The sequence below is a fragment of the Zonotrichia albicollis genome, chromosome 11, assembly GCF_047830755.1.
Source record: "Zonotrichia albicollis isolate bZonAlb1 chromosome 11, bZonAlb1.hap1, whole genome shotgun sequence".
Taxonomy (NCBI): domain Eukaryota; kingdom Metazoa; phylum Chordata; class Aves; order Passeriformes; family Passerellidae; genus Zonotrichia; species Zonotrichia albicollis.
In genome coordinates, this window is record NC_133829.1 from 6,546,951 (window position 1) to 6,566,982 (window position 20,032).

Sequence of the window (20,032 nt, forward strand, 5' to 3'; positions counted from 1 at the left end):
TTTTTTCTTTCTACCATCTCTGCAGGGTAGGGAGGGTAACTGAGGCCAAGCAGATTGCATGTGGTAGTGAAGGAAATCTGTGCAAAGCAGGGAAGTGAAACATTCATTGCAAGACAGCAGCCTCCTCTCTTGTCTCTCTGCTAGAGCAGCTTTTTTCCCCACTGGGAAAAAACCCAACCCAATAATAAAAATCCTCAAATCACAATCTGGCAAACAAACCAGCAGAAGAAGGAATGACCTCATCACCGTCCACACAAGTCAAAAGTCCCAACCACAGCTTGCTGTAGCCAGTGGAGGCCTCTGAGCATTGGGAACTTTTGGGGAGATCTGGGGGAATTTTCTTGCAGGAGCTGCTGTGCTGGGAGCTCCACTATTTGTGTGGTGCATTTATTGCAAAAGTTTGCATGCCATCCCCATAGCAGCTGTATGGTTGGACATGCATTTTGCTTTGCATTTAACCACTGGTGTTCTGGAAAGTGTGGGAGACATGGGGAAATTGAAATGAAATTTCAAACAGAGAGAGACAGTCCAGAAATCCAGAGCTGCTGCAGCTCCTGATCAAATAAGTGAAGGGTAAGAAACACCCTGTCTGTGAGCCAGGTCACCAAAACAAGAAGTAAATTTTGTGGGATGTAATTGCCTTGGTGAGTACTGTTGCAATGTGTTGTATCACTCTGAGCTCTGATAATACAAAAATCACTTTCCTCATGTTTGTTGAACTCATAAGGGATTCTTGTGTGGGTTTCAAAGGGGAGGAGAATCAAAACTGGATGTAGAAAAAGGGTCTGAGAGACTGTCTGTCTGCTGGTAGCTGCCTGCCAGCAGTTTCCACAGGGCTGACACATTCCCGTTGACTCACTCTCAGCTTTCTCTCCATCCTTAAGCTAAGCAGAGAAGCAGCTTCAGTCTTTAACTTGTTCTAAATTCCCTAGCTCCCAGAGTTGCTGTTTTAGGGGTTTTTTTCTCCTTACTTTCTTTCTGCTAGTTAAAAGGATAGACAAAAATTAATTTCACTTAGCTTGGGAATACCTTCATTTCAAACTTTTATTTTACTGTGAAATCCTTTACATATGGTGATGCTTTATTCATTTCTACCACAGACTGTGTTTTCCCCTAAGAAACAACTCTTCATACAAAAAGCTGTATTTCATGAATTACAATCTTTGTACTGGTAGACCAGAAGGGTAAACAAGTTGCATAAGAAATGGCCACTTGGCAATACCACTTGTGGATTTGAAAATACTCTTAATTATAAAACAAAAAAGCTCCTTAAAATAGACTAAACCAGCATAGCCAAGAAGACTTTTTGCAGTTCATCCTCTTTGGTGTATTTAATTGCTTGAGGCAGTGTAATTAAAAGGAAGTGATGCCAGTACTAGATGACATCAGTCACAGGAAAAAGTGATTGAATCTGTGTTGAAATTATTTAAGATGTGATGTGTGGGGTCTTACACTTCTCTAGGTTTTTAGGGCATCTGCCATGTGTAAAGGCCTTTAAAAAAATCTTTACCCACTCTTCAATCTCTCTTTCACCTTTCTAGTGAAAGGTTTGAAAGGAAAAGCAGAGGCTCCTGTCCAATGCTGGTGCTGTGCCTGTGTATTTCATAAGGCTTCCTGTGTTGCAAGAGTGAATACAGTAACTGTGTACATTTCACAAATGCACTTCAAAGACAGGCTCTGATTTTCAAAATTAGAACTCAGGGGTTCTGAAGCAGAAAAGAAGCACTTTTTGGATGGTCACAGGAGATCCCTTGGCTTCCTTTTCCATAAGCAATCAGATGGCAGCATCTCTTGCATGCATCTTGGATGCAAATCTGAGATACTTCGTGGGGTTCACAGCATTTGTTGTCTGGTTTTCCTGTCCTTAAATCTCTCTTTAAGACCTCTTTCAACCCAGCTCCACCATGGTGACTTGGAGGATGCAGTTAGTCTTTAGTCACCTACCAAGCAAACCCAAACGTGTCCTTCCAGCAGGGCTTTAAATAGCTGCCCAGCCTGGGGGCCCATTGTTTGATAGCTCCAGTGTGAATTCTGAAAATAGGAGGTTTTGACAGGATTTCCACTTTTGGAGGAGTAGGAAATGAAATCATCTTTTAATAAAGCTCTGTTTAGGGGTGTTGTGTCTCCATGTAAGGCCTTGTAAAACAAGAAGCCAGAAGAGTTGTGCTGCTGCCCTTTTAACTGCACCCCAGATCACAGGCACAGGTAGCAATTTGATGGACAGGTCTGAGCTGTACATTAATTTATCTGCTAATGACTCGCAGCTGAGAAATCCCCCCCCCCCGTTCTCATACTCATTGATCTGCATCACTACCATGTAGAGGAAGCAGTGCTATCATGCTGATACATCTCATCTCTTCAGGAATAAGAGCAGACAGACCAGAGCACCATGTCTTCATTTCTCATTCTCATCTTTACCCCAGAGCAAGCTTCATAAAGTGTCCCCATTCATTCCCAGTAAGGAACTCTTCAGTTGAAGAGCTGTTATCTCATTTAAAATTATTTTTAAAGGGTGTTTGAATGTATAGAAGCAGAATTAGTTGCTGTATCCATCCCTGCATAGATAGAAATAGTTTTTTAATTTCTATATTTTTCCTGCAATATGTTGGTATTTCTCAAAACAGCTCCAGATCAATAATTGTTTCTAAGCTGGATTTAAAGTAACTGAGGAGCAAAAGGACAAATGATATAAAATGCAATGTTGCTGGAGTTAGGGGATGGATCAGTTGACTTCTATCACAGACAGCATACAAATGGCCACATTTGACACTGTGGCAAAAAAATAAGAGTCAAAAAAGGAAGTGTAACCAGGCAGTCTGAGATGGCAGCTAGAGAGAAACACTTAAGTTTGTGAGGAGAGTTAAAACTTGAACAAGGGTACTGCTGGATGGTACAAGCATGACAGAAATTGAGTATTTCATCAATTCTGTTGTTATTTGGCCAAAGGCCCTGATTTCTGGAGAAGACTGAAGGCAATCAGAAGGGTTGCTGGGCAGTATTGTGCCCCTGATGGCTTGTAAAGCATGGAGATTTTTCATCCCTTCTCTGAGGTGCTCTTATCTGTGTGATTTATTCAGTTACATGTGTTTTCAGCCTATGGAAATGCAAACCTTTGTCAATGGGCTCATTGCTCTTCCTGACTGTTGTGGTTTAACCCCAACCAGCAGCTCTGCCCCACACAGCTGCCTCTTGTGCCATGGGGAAGAGAATTGGAAGAGCAAAAGTGAGAAAACTTCAGAGCTGAGATAAAGCCAGGTTAATGGATAAAGCAAAAGCCACATGCAAACAAAGCAAAACAAGGGATTAGGTCACTACTTTCCATAGGGATGCAGGTGTTCAACCATCCTCAGGGCAGCAGGGCTCCATCACATGTAGGGAAAGTTTCCTCCCTCTTTCCCCAGCTCTGTACACTGACATTGGGATATCCCTTGGGTCACCTGGGGTCAGCTGTCCTGGCTGTGTCCCCTCCTAGCTCCTTGTGCCCCAATCCTGCTCACTGGTGGGATGGGTGAGAAGGAGAAAAGGCCTTGGTCTGTGGAAGCAATGCTCAGCAAGAAGGAAAATATGCCTGGTTTATCAAAACTGTTTCCAGCACAAATCCAAAGCAGCCCCATGCTAGCTACTGCAAAGAAAATTAACTCTGTTCCACCAGAATACCAAAACCAACCCACTGACACAACCAGAGTTTTTTCTTTTTCCCCTTTCAATGCTGGACATTTTTCTGTTCCACATCTAGGCAGGTGTGTGAGGGGGTTTCAGCAGTCCATAGTGGATGGACAGAGGTGATGGCACCACCCTGATGGCTGATAACTGCATAACTTGGTGCTTAACCCATAGTAGGAAAAAGCCCTGGTGTCTGCCAGAGGGAGCAGAAAGCTGAGGCACATGAGCAATACTGGCTGTTCTGGCACTGCCTGGAGCTCTGTGTGACTGTGAACAAATTACTTTACCTCTTGAAAACAGATTTGGTTTTGCAGTGATAACTATGTACCTCCTGAGAGTGCCAGAAAGCTCAGCTCCCTTCTGGTCGTGCTCTGGGACAAGGGCTGTACAAGTTCAGGTATTAGTCCAGGCCATTGGATCTTTGATGTGGTGAGAAGTGTTGCCCCACTGATGGTTCCTTCAGAAGGTTCCTGTACTGGGGACATGTTTGCTCACACTGTTCCAGCAGCCATTTCAAAGCAGGGGGGCAGAGACCTCTTGAGCAGTTTTTCTAGTATTGTCTGCTCTTGTTACATCCTGGCTCCCCTTTCATTTGAACTGCTTGCCAAAAGTCAGAACCTGTCCCATGTTCTTGCCCCCATGTCTGACATCTTCTTAGATGTGAGGAAGCACAACATCAAAGCACTGCAAGCTGTTGCCCTTCTGAAGAACATTCCCTGGGGTTTAGCATGATGCTTGTTTGATCCTGTTATATAAAAATGGACTGTCAGGTCTGTCATTTTTCTCTTCTAGGCTGCATATTCAATATCTGGGGAAATTTCATTAGAATCTTTGTTGTCCACAGGTCAGGACATGGTCTTTTTATCACCTTCCCTTGTGTTGCCTTTTGCAGCTGGTGTTTAACACACGCTCAATCCAAGGGAACTTTGTGTACATCCGTGGTGTGCTGCTTTAAGGAGACCACACGTCTTGACAGAGGTTCCTGTAGTTATTGTCTCAATGGAGGAGCCTTTGCTGTCCCACAGCAGAGTTGTTTGGCATTGTGACAAGGAAGTGACTGTCCCAAATGGTTTCTGTGTAGCTGCTCGTGGGCTATTTTGGCTTGTTGCTTCAATCCTGAAAGTCTGCTGGCAGAGTAGTTGTATTCTAGGTTATTCTGCAGATGGGATTCTTATGGGAATAGGCAGAAAATATTCTTTAAAAATGGAATAAAAGGTTTAGCTGTCCTCATGCTATTAAGAAAGCTTTTACTGTGTTTGTTTTTTTTAAACTCTGCATTCTAGCAACCTTCCACTGCTCTGAGTTAGGGAGAACCCAGCTTGCAGGATTTGAGTCAGCTCCTATAGGCTGGCACAGTCCTCTCACAGTGTGCATGGAGATCCCTTTTGTGGAGGCTGGAAACAAAATTAATGTCTTACCTGCACTGTGTTTGACATTCTTAGGAAGATCAGCAAAGCAAGAAGGTGTGGGGGCAGTCATGTGCAGTTCTAAATGGCCTTAAAGGCAAGTTCCCTCAAAGTTGGATCATCCTCCCCACTTCTCCCTTGAGCATTTGGGGCTTTTACTGTGAGGATGAGCAGAATCTGTGAATGGATTCCATCTGGGCAGTTGAGTACTAATACAATAATGTATTCAAATGCACATGCAGTATTTTCAAGAGCAGTAGAAGTTCTTCCTACCCCTATTCTTCAAAACAACAGAACTAGTAAATCTACTCCTTCAGCTTTCATATCATCCTATTGCTAATAGGTATCTGGTGCTGGAAGGAAAGTCTTCTCACCTTTCAGCTTCAGAGCATCCTGGTTGTATTTGGGCAGTGGCAGCAACATCCCTGTGTGTTTTCCTCCCTTTCTCCACTTGCCTTTGATACCTTTCCAGCTGCATTTGCTCTCCTTAGGAAGCCACAGCCTCATCTCTGACAATTTTGGTGTTACCCGCAGTGTCCTAATAGCAGTTTTGACCTTTCAATTAACTTCAGGATTGCCTCTTTCAGAAGACAAAATCTGTACAGATGCCAGAAGCCTCAGAACAGATTTGTGAGGTTGGCTGCAAGACCATGAAGATTAGGGACATATTTTCCCTTTTGTCAGGGAAATCAACAGCAAAAGGCCCCAACACAAGAAGGAAACTTTCCCACTGACCACAAATAGGGGCTTAAATTGAATTTTCAAGGCTTTAAAAATAAATTAAATAAATTGTCATTTTGTATTTAATTAATCAGGGTTTTGTGAATATGGTAGTATGTTGAGGTCATGGGCAAAAAAAAGCTTTTCCAGTAATTAGTGCAGGGTCCATGCTGTTCTGGCAAAAACAGCCATGACGTCAGTCTGAGGCTGGAACAAGAAACTGTACCACACAGTGAACTTGAAACACAAACCTTATTATTGAAGGGGCATGTCTGACAACTACAAGTTCTGGTTGTGTTGGACACATAGTATATTTTTCCTTTTAAAATTCCCAAAAGGTGTTTGGTTTGGTTTGCTGTTTAGGTTTTTTTTCTCCTCAAGTTTCTGAGTCAATGAAATTGCTGCCATGCCTCCTTTCTCCTGTTTCCCTGCCTTAAATAAATAATGAAATTACCGGACTTCCAACCCTCTTGTTTTGTAAATATGGAAAGTGACCATTTCCATGTTTTTATTTAGCAGAAGCAGCTTAGTTTTTAGTTTTGTTATGTGAACCCAAATGCGAGGGGCAGGTGCAGCAGTGAGCACACACAGGACATGCCCAGGCAGGTCTTGCTCTGGTAGCCATGTAGACCTTTGTTTTAGGTGAAATTTCAATGTTTTCAGTGCAAACCAAGTATTGAGACAGCATTTGGAGTATGTAGTTTTGCAGCACTCAGATTCTAGTTTCTGATGAGTTACTGGAGTCCTGTGGAGCTGCAGAAGAAAAATTTGTCCATATAACCTGGCTTTAGGTATGTTAGCAAAGTCTTTTACTTGAATTACTTAAAACTTGTCAGATTGCTTGTTGCTGTATATAAATAGCCTGGGTGGCTTATAGTTCTTAGCTTATACTGGGACAGAGAAGAGTTTTACATATTTTCCTTTTAAAATCTATAAGAAATATTTATCTCTGATGATGCATATAAATTCCAAAGACAACATTATTTTAGAGTTGTGACCCTCAATAACTTGGTCTTATTTGATTTAATGCAAAGAGTGTGTGTGTGTGTCAAAGGATTTGCTCAGTTGTGTTTCCTAAGCCCATGCAATTTTCCTTTTTTTTTACCATTTGTCTGAATTTTGTTTTGCAGGCCATGACTGCTGTGAGACAGTGAAAGTGGCACTTTGTGCCTCTAGAGAAGGTCACCCCATTCTGGTTGTGGCAGAGGAGAGTTTCCAGTTTGTCCAGGATGAAGCCTATGATGCCGCCCAGTTTCTGGCCACCTGTGCTGGCAACCAGCAGGCGCTGAATTTCACACGGTTCTTGGACAGGTCACGGCCACCAGCTGCAGACGTGGACTTCTTGGATGAGAAAGTGGCCTTGGCATTTCGACACCTGAAGCTGCCGGCAGAATGGAACGTGCTGGGAGCAGACCAGTCCCTGAGCGGTGAGGATTGTGGGGCACAGTGGGATTTGCAGGTTGGGAGGGAGGTGAAAAGCCTGGGAGAAAGGATTCCTGCCTTGGGAGACTGCCATGTACCTTCTCTATGCTCAGAGAGGGGATGTGGTGTCCATCCACATCCCATATCTTGCCCTTCAGCCTCCTTAATATATGTAAGGTATATAAAATATACCTTACATAGATATAAAAAGATATTATTTTATATCAAATATATAAAATATACCTTTCATTGATATAAAAATATCTTATATAAAAATATATAATTTTATAGAATTAAAATTACTATAAATTAATTATAAAATTATATTAATTATATAAATTTTATATAATATAAAATTCTATAAATAATATAAATTTATTATAGAATTATAATAAACATATAGAATTTTTATATAATCAGATTTATAATTAGATATTTATAATAAGATATATATAATTCTATTTTATGTAAAATATATAAAATATAATTTCTATAAAATATATTATATATATTATTTATATGTAAAATATCATATATATATATATATAGTATATGTAATCAAAAGTCATGATTTTTCCTGCTCATCTCTTAAGAAATAGCATGAGCTGACAGTCAGTATTTTCACATAATAGCCTGAAAATGGCTTTTTGTGTGTGTAACAATGGCATGTGTATCAGCATAGTTCTGTATGCTGATAGAACCCTGTGTGTAGAATATCTGATGCTCCTGGAAATATCCTTGTGCCAGGAATTTGGTATGTGTAGTAAATGTTGGTTTTATAGCACAGGTGCAAGCAAAATGACTGTGACATGAAAAATACATGTGATTTTTCTTGGAAAACTTGAGGCTCTGGCCCTGAGGGTTTATATCATATCCCTGGTTGCACATAGGATGGGTTAACACTGCAGTTCCCCAAAATAAACCTGGACAATTTTGCAAATAAGGGAAGAGTGGGAAAACTTGACCTTTAACCACAGCAGTGAAGGCTACTGAGAGCTTATAAATAAATCCCAAGGCTGGCCCAAGGTCTCTGGTGGCTGCTGAAGCAGAAGTGCTGAGGTGTTCAGAGTGCTGTGGTGTGTCTGTGTCCTTGGAGTTCTGCCTCTTTTGTCACAAGGGGGCAAAAGGAAACACACGTGGGACTAGGAGACTACTTCCAGTATGTACAAATCATTGCTGTAAATTTCCAGGGTATTTTGGCAAACAGTTTCACTTCAGGAATGCGACTCTGAGGCATCTGTTATCTTTTATAAGATGCAGTGGCACAAACACTTGAATAGGGCTGGGATGTGACTTGCTCAGTTCTGCTCACTGCAACAGGGTTTTCCACAGGAGATTTTCCTGCTTTGTTTTCTCCAGCTTGCTGACTGCCTTTGTAAAGCTCAATACAAGGACAGACAATTCCCTTGTTAGCAGACATTAAAATATTTGATCAAATTTAATGGGTCCTTGATAGAAATTCAGCAGCTGTCATACATTTACAAGGAGATAACACTTCTTTTCCTCTGTGTGTAAGTGACTGATGTTTCTTTCTGCATTTGAAAAGTGTTGTGATAATGCAGACATTTCTGGTTTAAGTGATATAAATCATTGTGACTACACAGTGATCTTAACAAAAACTTTGAAACTCTGAATTGTTGCTGATTTTGCAGGAAGGCTGAGATCTGGGTTTTTCTTTTAATTTGATTATTCTTTGGAAAATCAGCACTTAGGGAAACCAGGCCATAAGATTTACATTGGTTTGCTCAGTATGTGCTTGTGTATCTGGAAGTTGTGGTTATGCAGAACTCTGTATGTTATAGACTTGTGGAGCATCCACAGTGAGAAGGGGGAGCTCTGTAGTGCCAAATTCTGTAACTCTTGAGTGTTTTAGCGTCTTGTGGTGAGGTGTGTGTAGACAGAAATGAATAAATATAATGTCACTAAATGCAAATTTAATTTGAGAATATTAGTGCTGTAAAATATGTTCCTTTTTGTTAGAGGCAGAGTTATCTGGTAGATTTTCTGCAGGGAGATATTTACACATGGGCAATTTGGGGGAATTCTTGTGATTGTGACAGGTAGGATTTGCATACAGAAGCATCCTTTTGGTCATGAAACTCTGTGGGGTGGAAGAGATGTCCCTGGTTTATGATGGAGCGCCAGATTAGAAAAACCTCAGTGCTAAAATATAGCTCCCTTCTACTGGTGCTTGTGTGTTAATTTGTGTGTGGGAGAGAGAAAAGCACTGCAGAGATTGCACTGTAGGAGTGTTTGAACAATTAGGCACATTCTGGCCAGTGCCTGCAGTGGGGACACCCTGTCCTGCCCTGCTTCACTACCTATGAACAGCTACTGCAATTCATGCTTCACATTTCCCTAAATGTCAGCACCAGATAACTTCAAATAACCTTCTCGAAGGAGAAAATACTATAGAAAAGAGAACAAAAGGAAATGTCAGATCCCTTCTTGAAAGATGTTTAGTGCTGCCTCTGAGCTGGCACGTCTCTATGGGCTCTTGTGGGCTGGAAACAAAACGCTGCTGTTCAGCAAAACCTCTGAAGGCAGGAGCGAGCTGGGAGCCTCCAAGTGCCACAGCCTGATGGGGAACTGCTGCTCAGAGGAGGCTGCTGTTGTCAAACACGCTCAAAGGTCGATTTTCAAAGGCCTGAAGCAGGAGTCTAACTTTTGCAAAAGTTAGGAAGTAATGGCTTTCTGCAGGCAGAAGCTGGGTGCAAGATCTACCACTGAGCACAAATCCAGGCTGAATTTTGAGGAGGGGGTGGCTTTGTGTGGAGGCTTTTGCCTGCAGCCAGCCCTGGCCAGGCTTTGAGCAGAGGGCAGGGAGTTCAGTGCCGTCTCCCCAGAGGGCAGAGAGGCTGCTGGAGGTTTCATCACCCACCTCAGCCTCCCTGAGCTGCACAGCTGGGGATGGGAGCGCCCAGGATAGCTGACATCAGAGGTGCTTGGGCTCCATTCTCTTACTGGGACTGGCAGAGAGTACTCAGCATTTGGTAGAATGAACTGAGAAGCAGAAAAGAGCCCGGGACAGTGTGTGGCTGGGGAAGAGCACAGTGCTTGAGACACAGCTGTGCTCTTCACCAATCATACACTGTCCCTCCACAGCAAGCAATTCCTGAGCCCTGCTCTTAGTTATCTATCTGTATGAGCTCCAATGGCATCCACAATTTCAGAATATCCATAATTAAGGATTAGTCTTGTTACTGTGGTATTCCAAACACAGCATTTCTTTCAGGTGCCATATAATCATGTCTGTCTTAATAATTACAAGTGCACTGTAACTTTCTAAAGAACATAGTTGTTACTGCTGTCAAAAGTGGGGCTATTTACTGTTCTCAGTGGCATTTAAAGGCAGCTATTTAAATGGAACAGATTGTTACACTTTATGTCTAGAAATCAAAATTTAATATGTATCCTGAGGATGTATGCAATGTAAATACAGGACTGTGATGTTCTATTTTAAATTACTGAAGAGAAAATAAGCTAACTAGAAAACCACAACTGAATATTTTGAGGTATGAGTAATGATTATGGCTTGTTTATGTTGCAGTGGGGTAAAAAAAAGGAGAAAAAAAATAGGGAGGATCTGAGGCTCGGGTATGAAAAGCTTAGAGAGCTTGATTGTATCGCTAGTAAACAGATCACTTTCAAAATAACTTGGGAAGTGATATTCTGACAAAACCTTTGAGCAAACAGTCTTTCCATTTTGCGTATTAAAAGTGAGTGGTGAAACCCAGAGCTGTGGTTGATGTTTGGTTGTGTGAGCTTTCTGAGGTGATGCTTCAGGAGCTGGTTGATGTTGGCAGAAGTTTGCTGTGATCACCATGATATGGAGCAATTCCCCTGGGAGTGTAAGGACTGCTGTGAGATAGTGAGCCAGGTTTTCAAGGAGATAACCAGGAGACCATCAGATTAGATAGAACACTTAACTGATTGCAGTTACTGATATGTTGAATATGTAGAGCTTCCCAGAAGTGCTCTGGGACAAATGCGGTCCTTCAGTAAGAACTGTTTGTGAAATTAAACTCCATGACCTCACCAGGTGGGAGGTGAGTAAAGAGGGAGAATCTCTGCCCTGGTTTGAAATAGTCTGAATGATTATGGGTTTAATAGCTTTATGTACAAAACCAGTAGGATTTCAATGTACAGGACAACGTGAGTCTCACCAGGAATACAGATTGTGAATTGTGGTTTGTTGGTTTTTTTTTTTTTTTGCATGAAAGGAGAATGTCACAAAAAAACCCCAACATCTAATTTTAAACAAAAAATCCTAAAAAACCTTTTAAAAACTTTCAGAATTTGATTACTAGTACCTAGTCTTTTTTCCCATGGGAAGATACTAAAGTTATGCTACTGATGGTGTATTTCAGACATGAAGCTTTAATCTGTTCATCTGCTGCACTCTTGTTATAGTTTCTCTTGGAACCCTTTCAATGTAATGGTTACAGGTGTTCTTTTGGTTGGGTTTCATATCCTTTCCAGTCTGCTGCTCAGCTTCTGTGCTCTCTGATAAAGGATGGTATGGTATAAATCAACATGATCTGTTCAGTGCCAACAGCACAAAGTGCTCTGTTCAGCAGCAGTCCTTGATAAGATGTAAAAAGCCTTTTCCATACCTAAATTTAGTGCCCTCTGCAGTGGAAAATGGGAAGCAGAAAGCAGTTCTTGTTCAGACAGCATCAGAAATGTGCTGCTCAAAACTGAGATGTATCCTTTATTCTGTGGCCGCGAAATTGTTGGCATGGGAATATTCCTGTTCCCTTTGATATTAGCAGGAATGGGGACATGGAGATCTTTTGGTGTGCTTTGAAAGATTTCTTGTTTATGGGATTAAGAAAGGAGTTACCCACACATCTTTTTATTAAGTGAGCTCATAACTCCAAACACAACATCTTTGCCTTGACCCTTCTGCGGGGCAGTTGTCTGCTGGAGCCTTCCTTCCTCTAGGACCTCAGTGTGAGGTGGCAGCTTCGTTCTGGGATTCTTTACCCTTGCTTCTCAAGGACTGATCTGAGCAGTGAGAACATTTCCAGCAGAAAGCAAGATTTTGGGGCCAGATGTGATAGTAGATTTCCAAATTGCTGAGCGTACATGAGTTTGGGTGAGAACCAAGTAAAGGTCATGAGCACAGAAGACAAAGCAGTGCTAGCCCATTCCGTGGCTGGCTCATGAGATGTCTCAGGGCATGGTGCATAAAATGAGCATTAGGTGTAGGCTAGTCTATCTGGAGAGTTATTTTAAAAAAGGAACAGTAGTTTTTGTGGGTTTTTTGTTATTTAATCAGGTTTAAAATGAAAGTTTTTACTTACTGTTCTTGGGCATGTCATAGCCAAAGTTTTTTTTTTCCCTTCAGTGCTTATTTGTTTTGTGCTAATAGTACCTTAAACCTTAATCCTTTACTATTAGCAAAGTACATATGACAGTCTTCTATGGAAATTTGGTCCTCAGTTGTGCAGATAAACTGTCTGTTCATGTATCACAGCAGAAAACAATTACACAGAAATAATATATTCAAAGTCTTGTGTTTTGCCAGCTGGACTAGAGTACCCTGCCATTATGGGGCAATAATCATATGTTTCAACTCTTGCCTATTACTAGGAAACGAGAAAGGAACAAAACAATCTTGGCCTTTTCAGTATCGTGTGTCTTGTATTTCCACAATTTCCTAATTACCAGGAGCTTCTTGTTGACATTCAAACGACAGGCATTTTAAGACAAGGAGCTCTTGCTTGGTATGTGGTAGGAGAAGGGGCTCTGGCTTTTGCATGTTAAATGTGTGGGATCTGTTTCCATCTTTCATGTGTGGTACATTTTGCTCCATGACAAGATCATAAAATCATTGCCTGGATTTCCAACATTTTGTGTGGCAAGCTTCATCCCTTCAAAGGTAGGAAGTCTGAAGGGATCTGTCTTCTTCCCCTCTCCATCCAGCAGAATGTCCATACTTGATGCAGACCAGCTCTTGTCTAGTTCTGAGCAACACTAGACACCAACAGATGTATTTTCATTATATATTAGTAGTTAATCCAGCCCACAGATGGCACATGCCTTTTTAACTGTCACCATGCAAGTTTTGCACACTCCAGAACCTTCCAAAGCCATTGCCTGGGGCCCCTGCAGTTGTTGGATGTACAGCACTTTGTCTCTTTGCTGCCATCATCTGTGCCCATCTGTTAGGGTGGCCTCGTGCCAGGTTCTGTGTCAGGCAGAGCCTTCCAAAAGTGGATGGTGAGGCTGTGTGTTTAATATGCTCTGGTGGCAGCACGCCACCTCTTCTTGTACAGATCCTGTGTGCACTCTGTCACTGCCCAGAGGCATCAGGGCAGCGCCACGTTCACCTCAGCTGCATCTGCAGACACCTCCAACCACACTCTGGAGCTGCCCTGTCCACTGATTCAGTGATAGAGGAGATTGTTTCAACAGAACAGGGAACATTTCTCAGAAGGTGCAGTCATATCAGCAGATTGGGAGAACTAGGGAGGCATTCTGACAACTGGGAGGGGCCATTTTATCTTTGGACATATGAGACAGAGAGAAGCACCCATTTGGCTCAGGGACAAGAGGAATATCTGCCTGCATCTTGCAGAACTTGCAGTTGGCAGTGTGTATTTAGTGGTGAACCATGAGCTGGTGAGCAGAAGATGCTTGTCCCTATTGGTAATGCTCTCAGCTGCAGGAGGAGGAAGCATTTTGGTCCAGGGATCTGTGCTTGTGGTTTGCAGGTCTGCACTGCTCAGCTCTGGGGCAAGACTGTCCATTCTAGTTAGATGATTTTTCTTTTCAACAAAGCAGCCATAACAGGAGATCCCATGCGAGAACAGAACATGGTCAGACCAGTGCAACGCATTCTTTATTTGGATGGCAGTTGTTTGCTCTGACAGAAGTGTTTTTGTGCCTCCTGCATCTCTGTAGGAAGAATTACACCACAGTAATTATGTTTGCTCTGCCAGTCAGTGTACAGGTAGTGTGGGAGCTTTGTGCATGTACAAGTTCTCTGAGTAAAACATTGGGTATTTGCTTTGACTCTGAAAAAGTCGTATCTGTATCCATATTTTGCAGCCTCATCAGTAACTTTTTTCTGTGTCTGTCTGTATGCTGTGTTATTTTTCATTTTTCTTTAAATCCAGGGCTGCAACCATTGATTAACCTCCATGTTGTGCTATTTCTAAATCATTACGCTCTGTAACATTTATTACCCAAATCCTTCTCATTACTTAGCCAAAGGCTGAGAATTTGTCTCTGGGAGAGCTCAGCCATTCCCTTTTCTCTGATCAGCTGGAACCTCCATTCAGACACACTTGTGTATTCAGGGCAGCTCGGTTTTGCTTTACGGTAATCAAGAGGAGGTTAGGGGGAAGACTTGGTTTGTAGCCCAGAGACCTAATTTGGAGTCATTCAGAAGAGAAGTGGTGCCAGAAAGCCTTTGGTTCTTGCATACAGATTAGTTCTTCAGAATTGGATCCAGAAAGTTGTGAAAAATTGTGTGTTAGGCAGTGGAGAACTGCCCGTTTTTGCTTTGTTTTGTTTTTCACCAAAGGTCTTAATGATGTCCCTAAAGTAAGTAAATAAGCAAGAAGAACAGCAGCGCTTTGAAGAAGTGACTTCTCTTGGGGCACACTTCTTAAAGACAAAAAATACAAAATTAAATCCTAAAGCCATTATGTGCATGCATTTTAAAACCTGTTCTATAGATTTGGCTGGAACCCAAATTAATAACCCAATAAATCATTCCTGTGATAATAAAGGGTTTATACCAAGCATGCTCATTGGCATGGCTTTCTAAGACCTAGTTGATGCTTTTTTATTGTTGTTGCTGTCAGTCAATACTAAAATCCTTTGTTAATTAAAAGAACAAATTTTTATTTCTTGGCAGTTTTTTTAACCCAAATGCTTTTGCCTTTCATACAGAAATAACAAGCTTTGATCTGCAAATGCTGGATTTCAGCAATGCATCTGGAGCTCATTTCTGGTTAAAGCTTTTCAGAGCATCATTCTAGTGCTGCAGCTTTTGGAGTAGGGGGTTATTTTTCTGAGATGAAAGCTCAGGCTCTAGAGTCACTTCTACCAAATTAGAAGGTCACAGTTATTAAATACAAAAAGCATCAGTGGAGATTGGTAGTTTATAAATGCTGCTACTCAGAATGACAGAGCTACTGTATTAAGCTGGGAAAAGCTGGTCTGAGGTAATCAAACCAGGAAAGAAAACCCTTGCTTTTTTTTTTTTTTTTTGTCTATATGAGTTTTTAAACAGTTCTTTTTTTATAACTGCTTTGGATATGTACATCAAATGTAATTGTTTTTTCTTTATGCCTTGGGATAAATCAGCATCCTGTTAGGTAACAAAAGTTGTCCTTCCCTAAAACCTGGTCCTGGCTATGTGAGGAGAAGGTTTGGACATCCAGGAAAAGCCACCTGACCACATTTCTGTTTGGGTGTGCTGGAGCTTGGTGGTGGCTGTGGCTGTTCAGGAAATGGTGGGGTTTTCACATTGACTTCTGTGGTCAATCTCAGCATGAGAGGTCCTGAGCACTCCCAGCCCCACCAAAGCATATCCCTCACTTTACGACTGGCGTCTCCTGCACATTGGCAACCAGGCTGTTTTTCCAGGTGCTGCAGGTTCCTTTGGGCTGTCATCTCCATGCCAGCCGACGTGTGGTGGAGCTGGGATGTGGGGATATAACATTTCCCCTAACCCACAAGCCTACAAATTCCCATTTCTTTCTTTTCCTGCCTTCCCAGAGAACATCCCTCGGGAGACACTGATGCATTTTGCGGTCAGGCTGGGTCTGCTGCGCCTGACGTGGTTTCTGCTCCAGCAGCCGGGTGGAAGAGGAGCTCTCAGCATCCACAACAACGAGGGGGCAACGCCTGTCAGCCTGGCCTTGGAGAGGGGCTACCAGAAGCTGCACCAGCTTTTGACAGAGTAAGGATGATTTGGTGGTTCCTCTGCTGGTTTTCCGTTCTCTACCATGCTTGGCTTTGCTGTATGTTATCACTCAGTGGTGTCTGAGTGCTATACTCCATCCTTAAAGGCAATTTTGGTGTAATTTTCCTTTTACCATTCTTGCTAGCAGCAGTCCTGAGGGTTTAGGGGAAATGCAATAATTTTTTTGGGGGGGTTTTCTTGTTGCTCAATATTCTGCTTCCAGCTGTCATGTAAAGTCCAAAGTCACTGTAATATTGACTAATTAATGCAAATCTTATGCAAACACAAATGAAAAAGCTTTTCTTCAAGCAAGCACAACTGCCCAAAAGAGGGAAGCTAATAGGCATTGTGGTGGTAGTGGACTGTTATATTTTACTTTTTAGAGAGGGAATTTTTTAGTTACATGAAATAGTGATCATTATATTGAAATAAGGCAGCATCTTGAGATGAATAGGCATTTTACTGGGGTAGGTTAAAAAAAGGCAAGAATTGCTGCAAATATTTAAAGGAGAACAGAATATTTAACAGAAGCAGGTCTCTTTGTAAATGGTCTTGAGAAAAAGCCAGGTCTTACAACACATAGCAAGTAACTAGTGGCATGAGCATTTATTGCACTGCTTTACAAGGAATCCTTTGGAAGATGGCAAGTTAGTTTTGAGCAGCAAATGTTTGGAGATCTAGCTTTAATAGCTGAGGCTAATAAAGACAAAGAGCTTAAAAAAATCTCAAGGGGGCTGTTTGTATAGGAGAAAAGATTTAGTCTCCGTGTGTGTTATTCTGATGCCTGGTTCTCTTAAGCTCTGTTATAAACTTTGTCTTTCTGAATTGATTTCTCAGATACTTGGAGTTTGTGTTGAATGACCAATGTCATGTTTAGGAGTCTGCTGTGTTGTCCATATTATCACGCAATGTTCCCTGTTAAAGATTGTAAATTCCCTGTTAAAGATTGTAAATTATTCTGCTTTCTGTAGTTGTTGGGTGTAGCATTTTGGGGCAGAAAATATGATCTGTATTGCTGGAGTGATTGCATTTAAGTTTTATCCTTAAATTCAGGCAGCCACTTGGAAAGTGAGGGTAAAGGAGAAGGTGCAGGGTGGGATGGAACCTATACCCAAATATTTTCCTGCCACCTTTGCTGGCATCAGTACAGAGAGGATGACAGTGTTACATTATTCTCCATCAAGATCAATCATACTGTGAAAACACAACTATCTTGTAGGCTATATTGTAAAAATGGGATGTGTAAATTCATCCTGTAATTGCAACAAGGTTCTCCAAGGTGAGACTAACCACATTAACAGGCTTTACATACTGGCAGGAAGCTTAAGCTGGCCAAAACTTGATTATAGAGCTCACCGCAAATACTGCAACCCTAATGGGAGTAAAGCTGGTAATTTAAATAAAATGGGAAGTAAACAAAACTATTACAATAGCTATTCATGTATTTGGTGAAGTTTTTCACAACTGGCTCCAGTTTTGGAATGGCAGTTCTCATTAGTTGAATGAAGAGAGGACTGGGATTCCATGACATTGTCCTGTGTCATTGACCTTAAGGAATGCTGCTGGCCCAATCCATGGAATTTCTCTGATGACCTTTGCAGTTTGTCTTTGAAAGTAAGACACAAGCAACTGCAGACCATCAAGGTCCCAATTCCTGTTCTTCTTGGTATGTCCTTAAACTGTTCTTTGTGATTTGTTTTCCTCTTGGACTGCTGCGTGGAAATACAATGTATAAACATCTGACCATGCCACAGGTCCCCTGACTTTGGGAACTCTTCTATTCCCATGAAGCCTTAAAAACAGAAATCCATGGATACTGGAAATCCTGGTTCCCTTTCCCAGTGGGTAGGATGGTAGTGGGACATCGTGATATGACCTTGGGACTGACTGGAGCAGTGACATGGGAATGGCCACAGCCCTTCCCCACAGGACAGTGATGGTGTAAAAACAGCCACACCTTGATTCCCCAGCAGTGATTTTTAAATTTTTTTATCATGCTGAGTATTTTATGCCATAAGGTAGGATCAAGACTTGAAAATCCCTATTGAGAGGAGAAATACTGAGCTTCAGAACACAAAAAATTCTGTGAAGAGAGCGAGTGTCATTTATGTGCTGTCAAAACACAAAGGACACTGTACAACCTCCTTTCTGCACTCTGCCTGGGCTCACACTGTATAATCCATGCACACAAATTTGGCACACAGCTCGTCCCACTCAGCAAAACACAGAGCAGCAACGCATGTTAGTGAGGGCCCCTACAAAGGAGTCATTATTTTTACAAGTAATTAAACTGCACTGTGCCAAATAAATTAATGCAGTGTGTTTTGTGATGCATTATCCTTGGGGGGAATTTATTGTTCTCTTGCTTGCTAATTTGCAGGACCCTCCATTTTACAATAATTCTCCCAGCCAGCATTGGGAAGGGGTGAAATTCTGCCATAATTAAGATACAATCATTAAAGAGCAGACATAAAACCTTCTCCGTTGTTGTTTTGCCTTGGTTTGTCTGCAAAGCAGCTTGATTCAGCTGCAGTGTAAATATTTTTCTCAAAAACTAATTTCACTGTGACATTTTGAATTTCTCTTTATCTGATGAACTTTCCCTTCTCAGTTTTTGCAGTATTTCATGTAAAAAAAAAAATAAAAGATGCTTCCTATGTAAGTTTTCCATCCCTGGAAGTATTCTGCTCTGTGGTGGCACTGTCTTTTCCTCCTCAGACAGGAAAGGTCCATGGGCTGGTTGTTTTGGAACCCAAAGAAGGAGCTGTCACAGAACCTGTGTAGGTCACCAGGGATCGAGTCAATAGCAGCATTCATTAATAAATATTCATATGAGCAAATAAATATTCATTATCAATAAGCATCCATCAATTGTATATCATTCCTGATGGGACTTTTTTTATCTGCAAGTTGAAAACTGTGCAGTAAACAGTCTTGCAGTACAAATGGAATAGGATAGTGCAGAAGTGCAGTAGTTTTATGGGGGTAAAATATATATATAAAGATTAATCTGTAAAGATAACTTTGGAAATGGCACACTTTGCAAAGCCTTTGAGTTTCAACTAATTCCAGAGCGAATGGTCTGTGGTTGGAGCCTGTTTCTCCCCAGTGATGGAGCTGGGTGATGCTGGCTCTGGAGAGGCAGCACAGCCATTAAACAGGCTGGTGGAGCTCCCTGAGCAGCTGGACAGCTGCAGGGTGCAGGAGTTGGTGTTTCCCAGTGCAGTCAGGGCAGTAACACAATCCCCTGCCAGCTCCATGTTCTGCAGGGCTCTTGCAGCAGTGGGGAAAATGGCTTCAAGGCACGGGAGCACGTGGGATTGCAGAGAGGCTGGAAGTGCTGCTTTGTAAAACATACAAACACTGACCTGGTTGCTGATTTTATTTCTGTCCAGTAACACTTCTCTCCCCAGCAAAGTATTTACTTGTAGTTCCTTTACAGTTGAGAGTGATTTATGTCCTCTGAAAAAAGGAAGCAAGAGAAAAATAAAGCCCATTAAAAATTTTTAAAATTGCATTTTTCTAATCTCTACAAAGGGTTGCAACAGTCTCTGAGTTTTTTACTGTAAACTTTTTTTTTACTTTTGCTGGTTTCTCTACTTTTTGCTTTAAAGTGTTTCTGCACGGCTCTGGGATTGCTCTTCCCTTCAGATTCCCTGGTAACAGTCAGCGGTCTCAATCCATGAAACTGTAAATTAGTAAAAGTCTGTATTCCCAAAGTTAAAATGATTTAATTAACACACATGAGGAATAACTCACTGGTGGCAGAAGGGTTTGGTGAATGTTTTTGAATCCATGATTATCACTTGCTATTGTTCTGATTTTACATAAGTAATTGGTGAAGTCTGTGCTGTAATCTCCATGGTGCCTCTCCAAAAAGGATGCTTTTTCAATG

General features: G+C 41.6%; 1 protein-coding gene across 11 annotated transcripts in view; it reads left to right on the forward strand.

The window, feature by feature from the left end:
- The window catches only part of AKAP13 (A-kinase anchoring protein 13), a 208,791-nt gene that overhangs the window by 78,344 nt on the left and 110,415 nt on the right, over window positions 1-20,032 (forward strand). For all 11 annotated transcript variants that reach the window (XM_026791324.2, XM_026791323.2, XM_074549214.1 and 8 more), the window contains 2 exons: window positions 6,920-7,216; window positions 15,951-16,134. In XM_026791324.2, coding sequence (XP_026647125.2) covers window positions 6,920-7,216; window positions 15,951-16,134 — 481 coding nt within the window. The remainder of the gene's footprint in view (window positions 1-6,919; window positions 7,217-15,950; window positions 16,135-20,032) is intronic.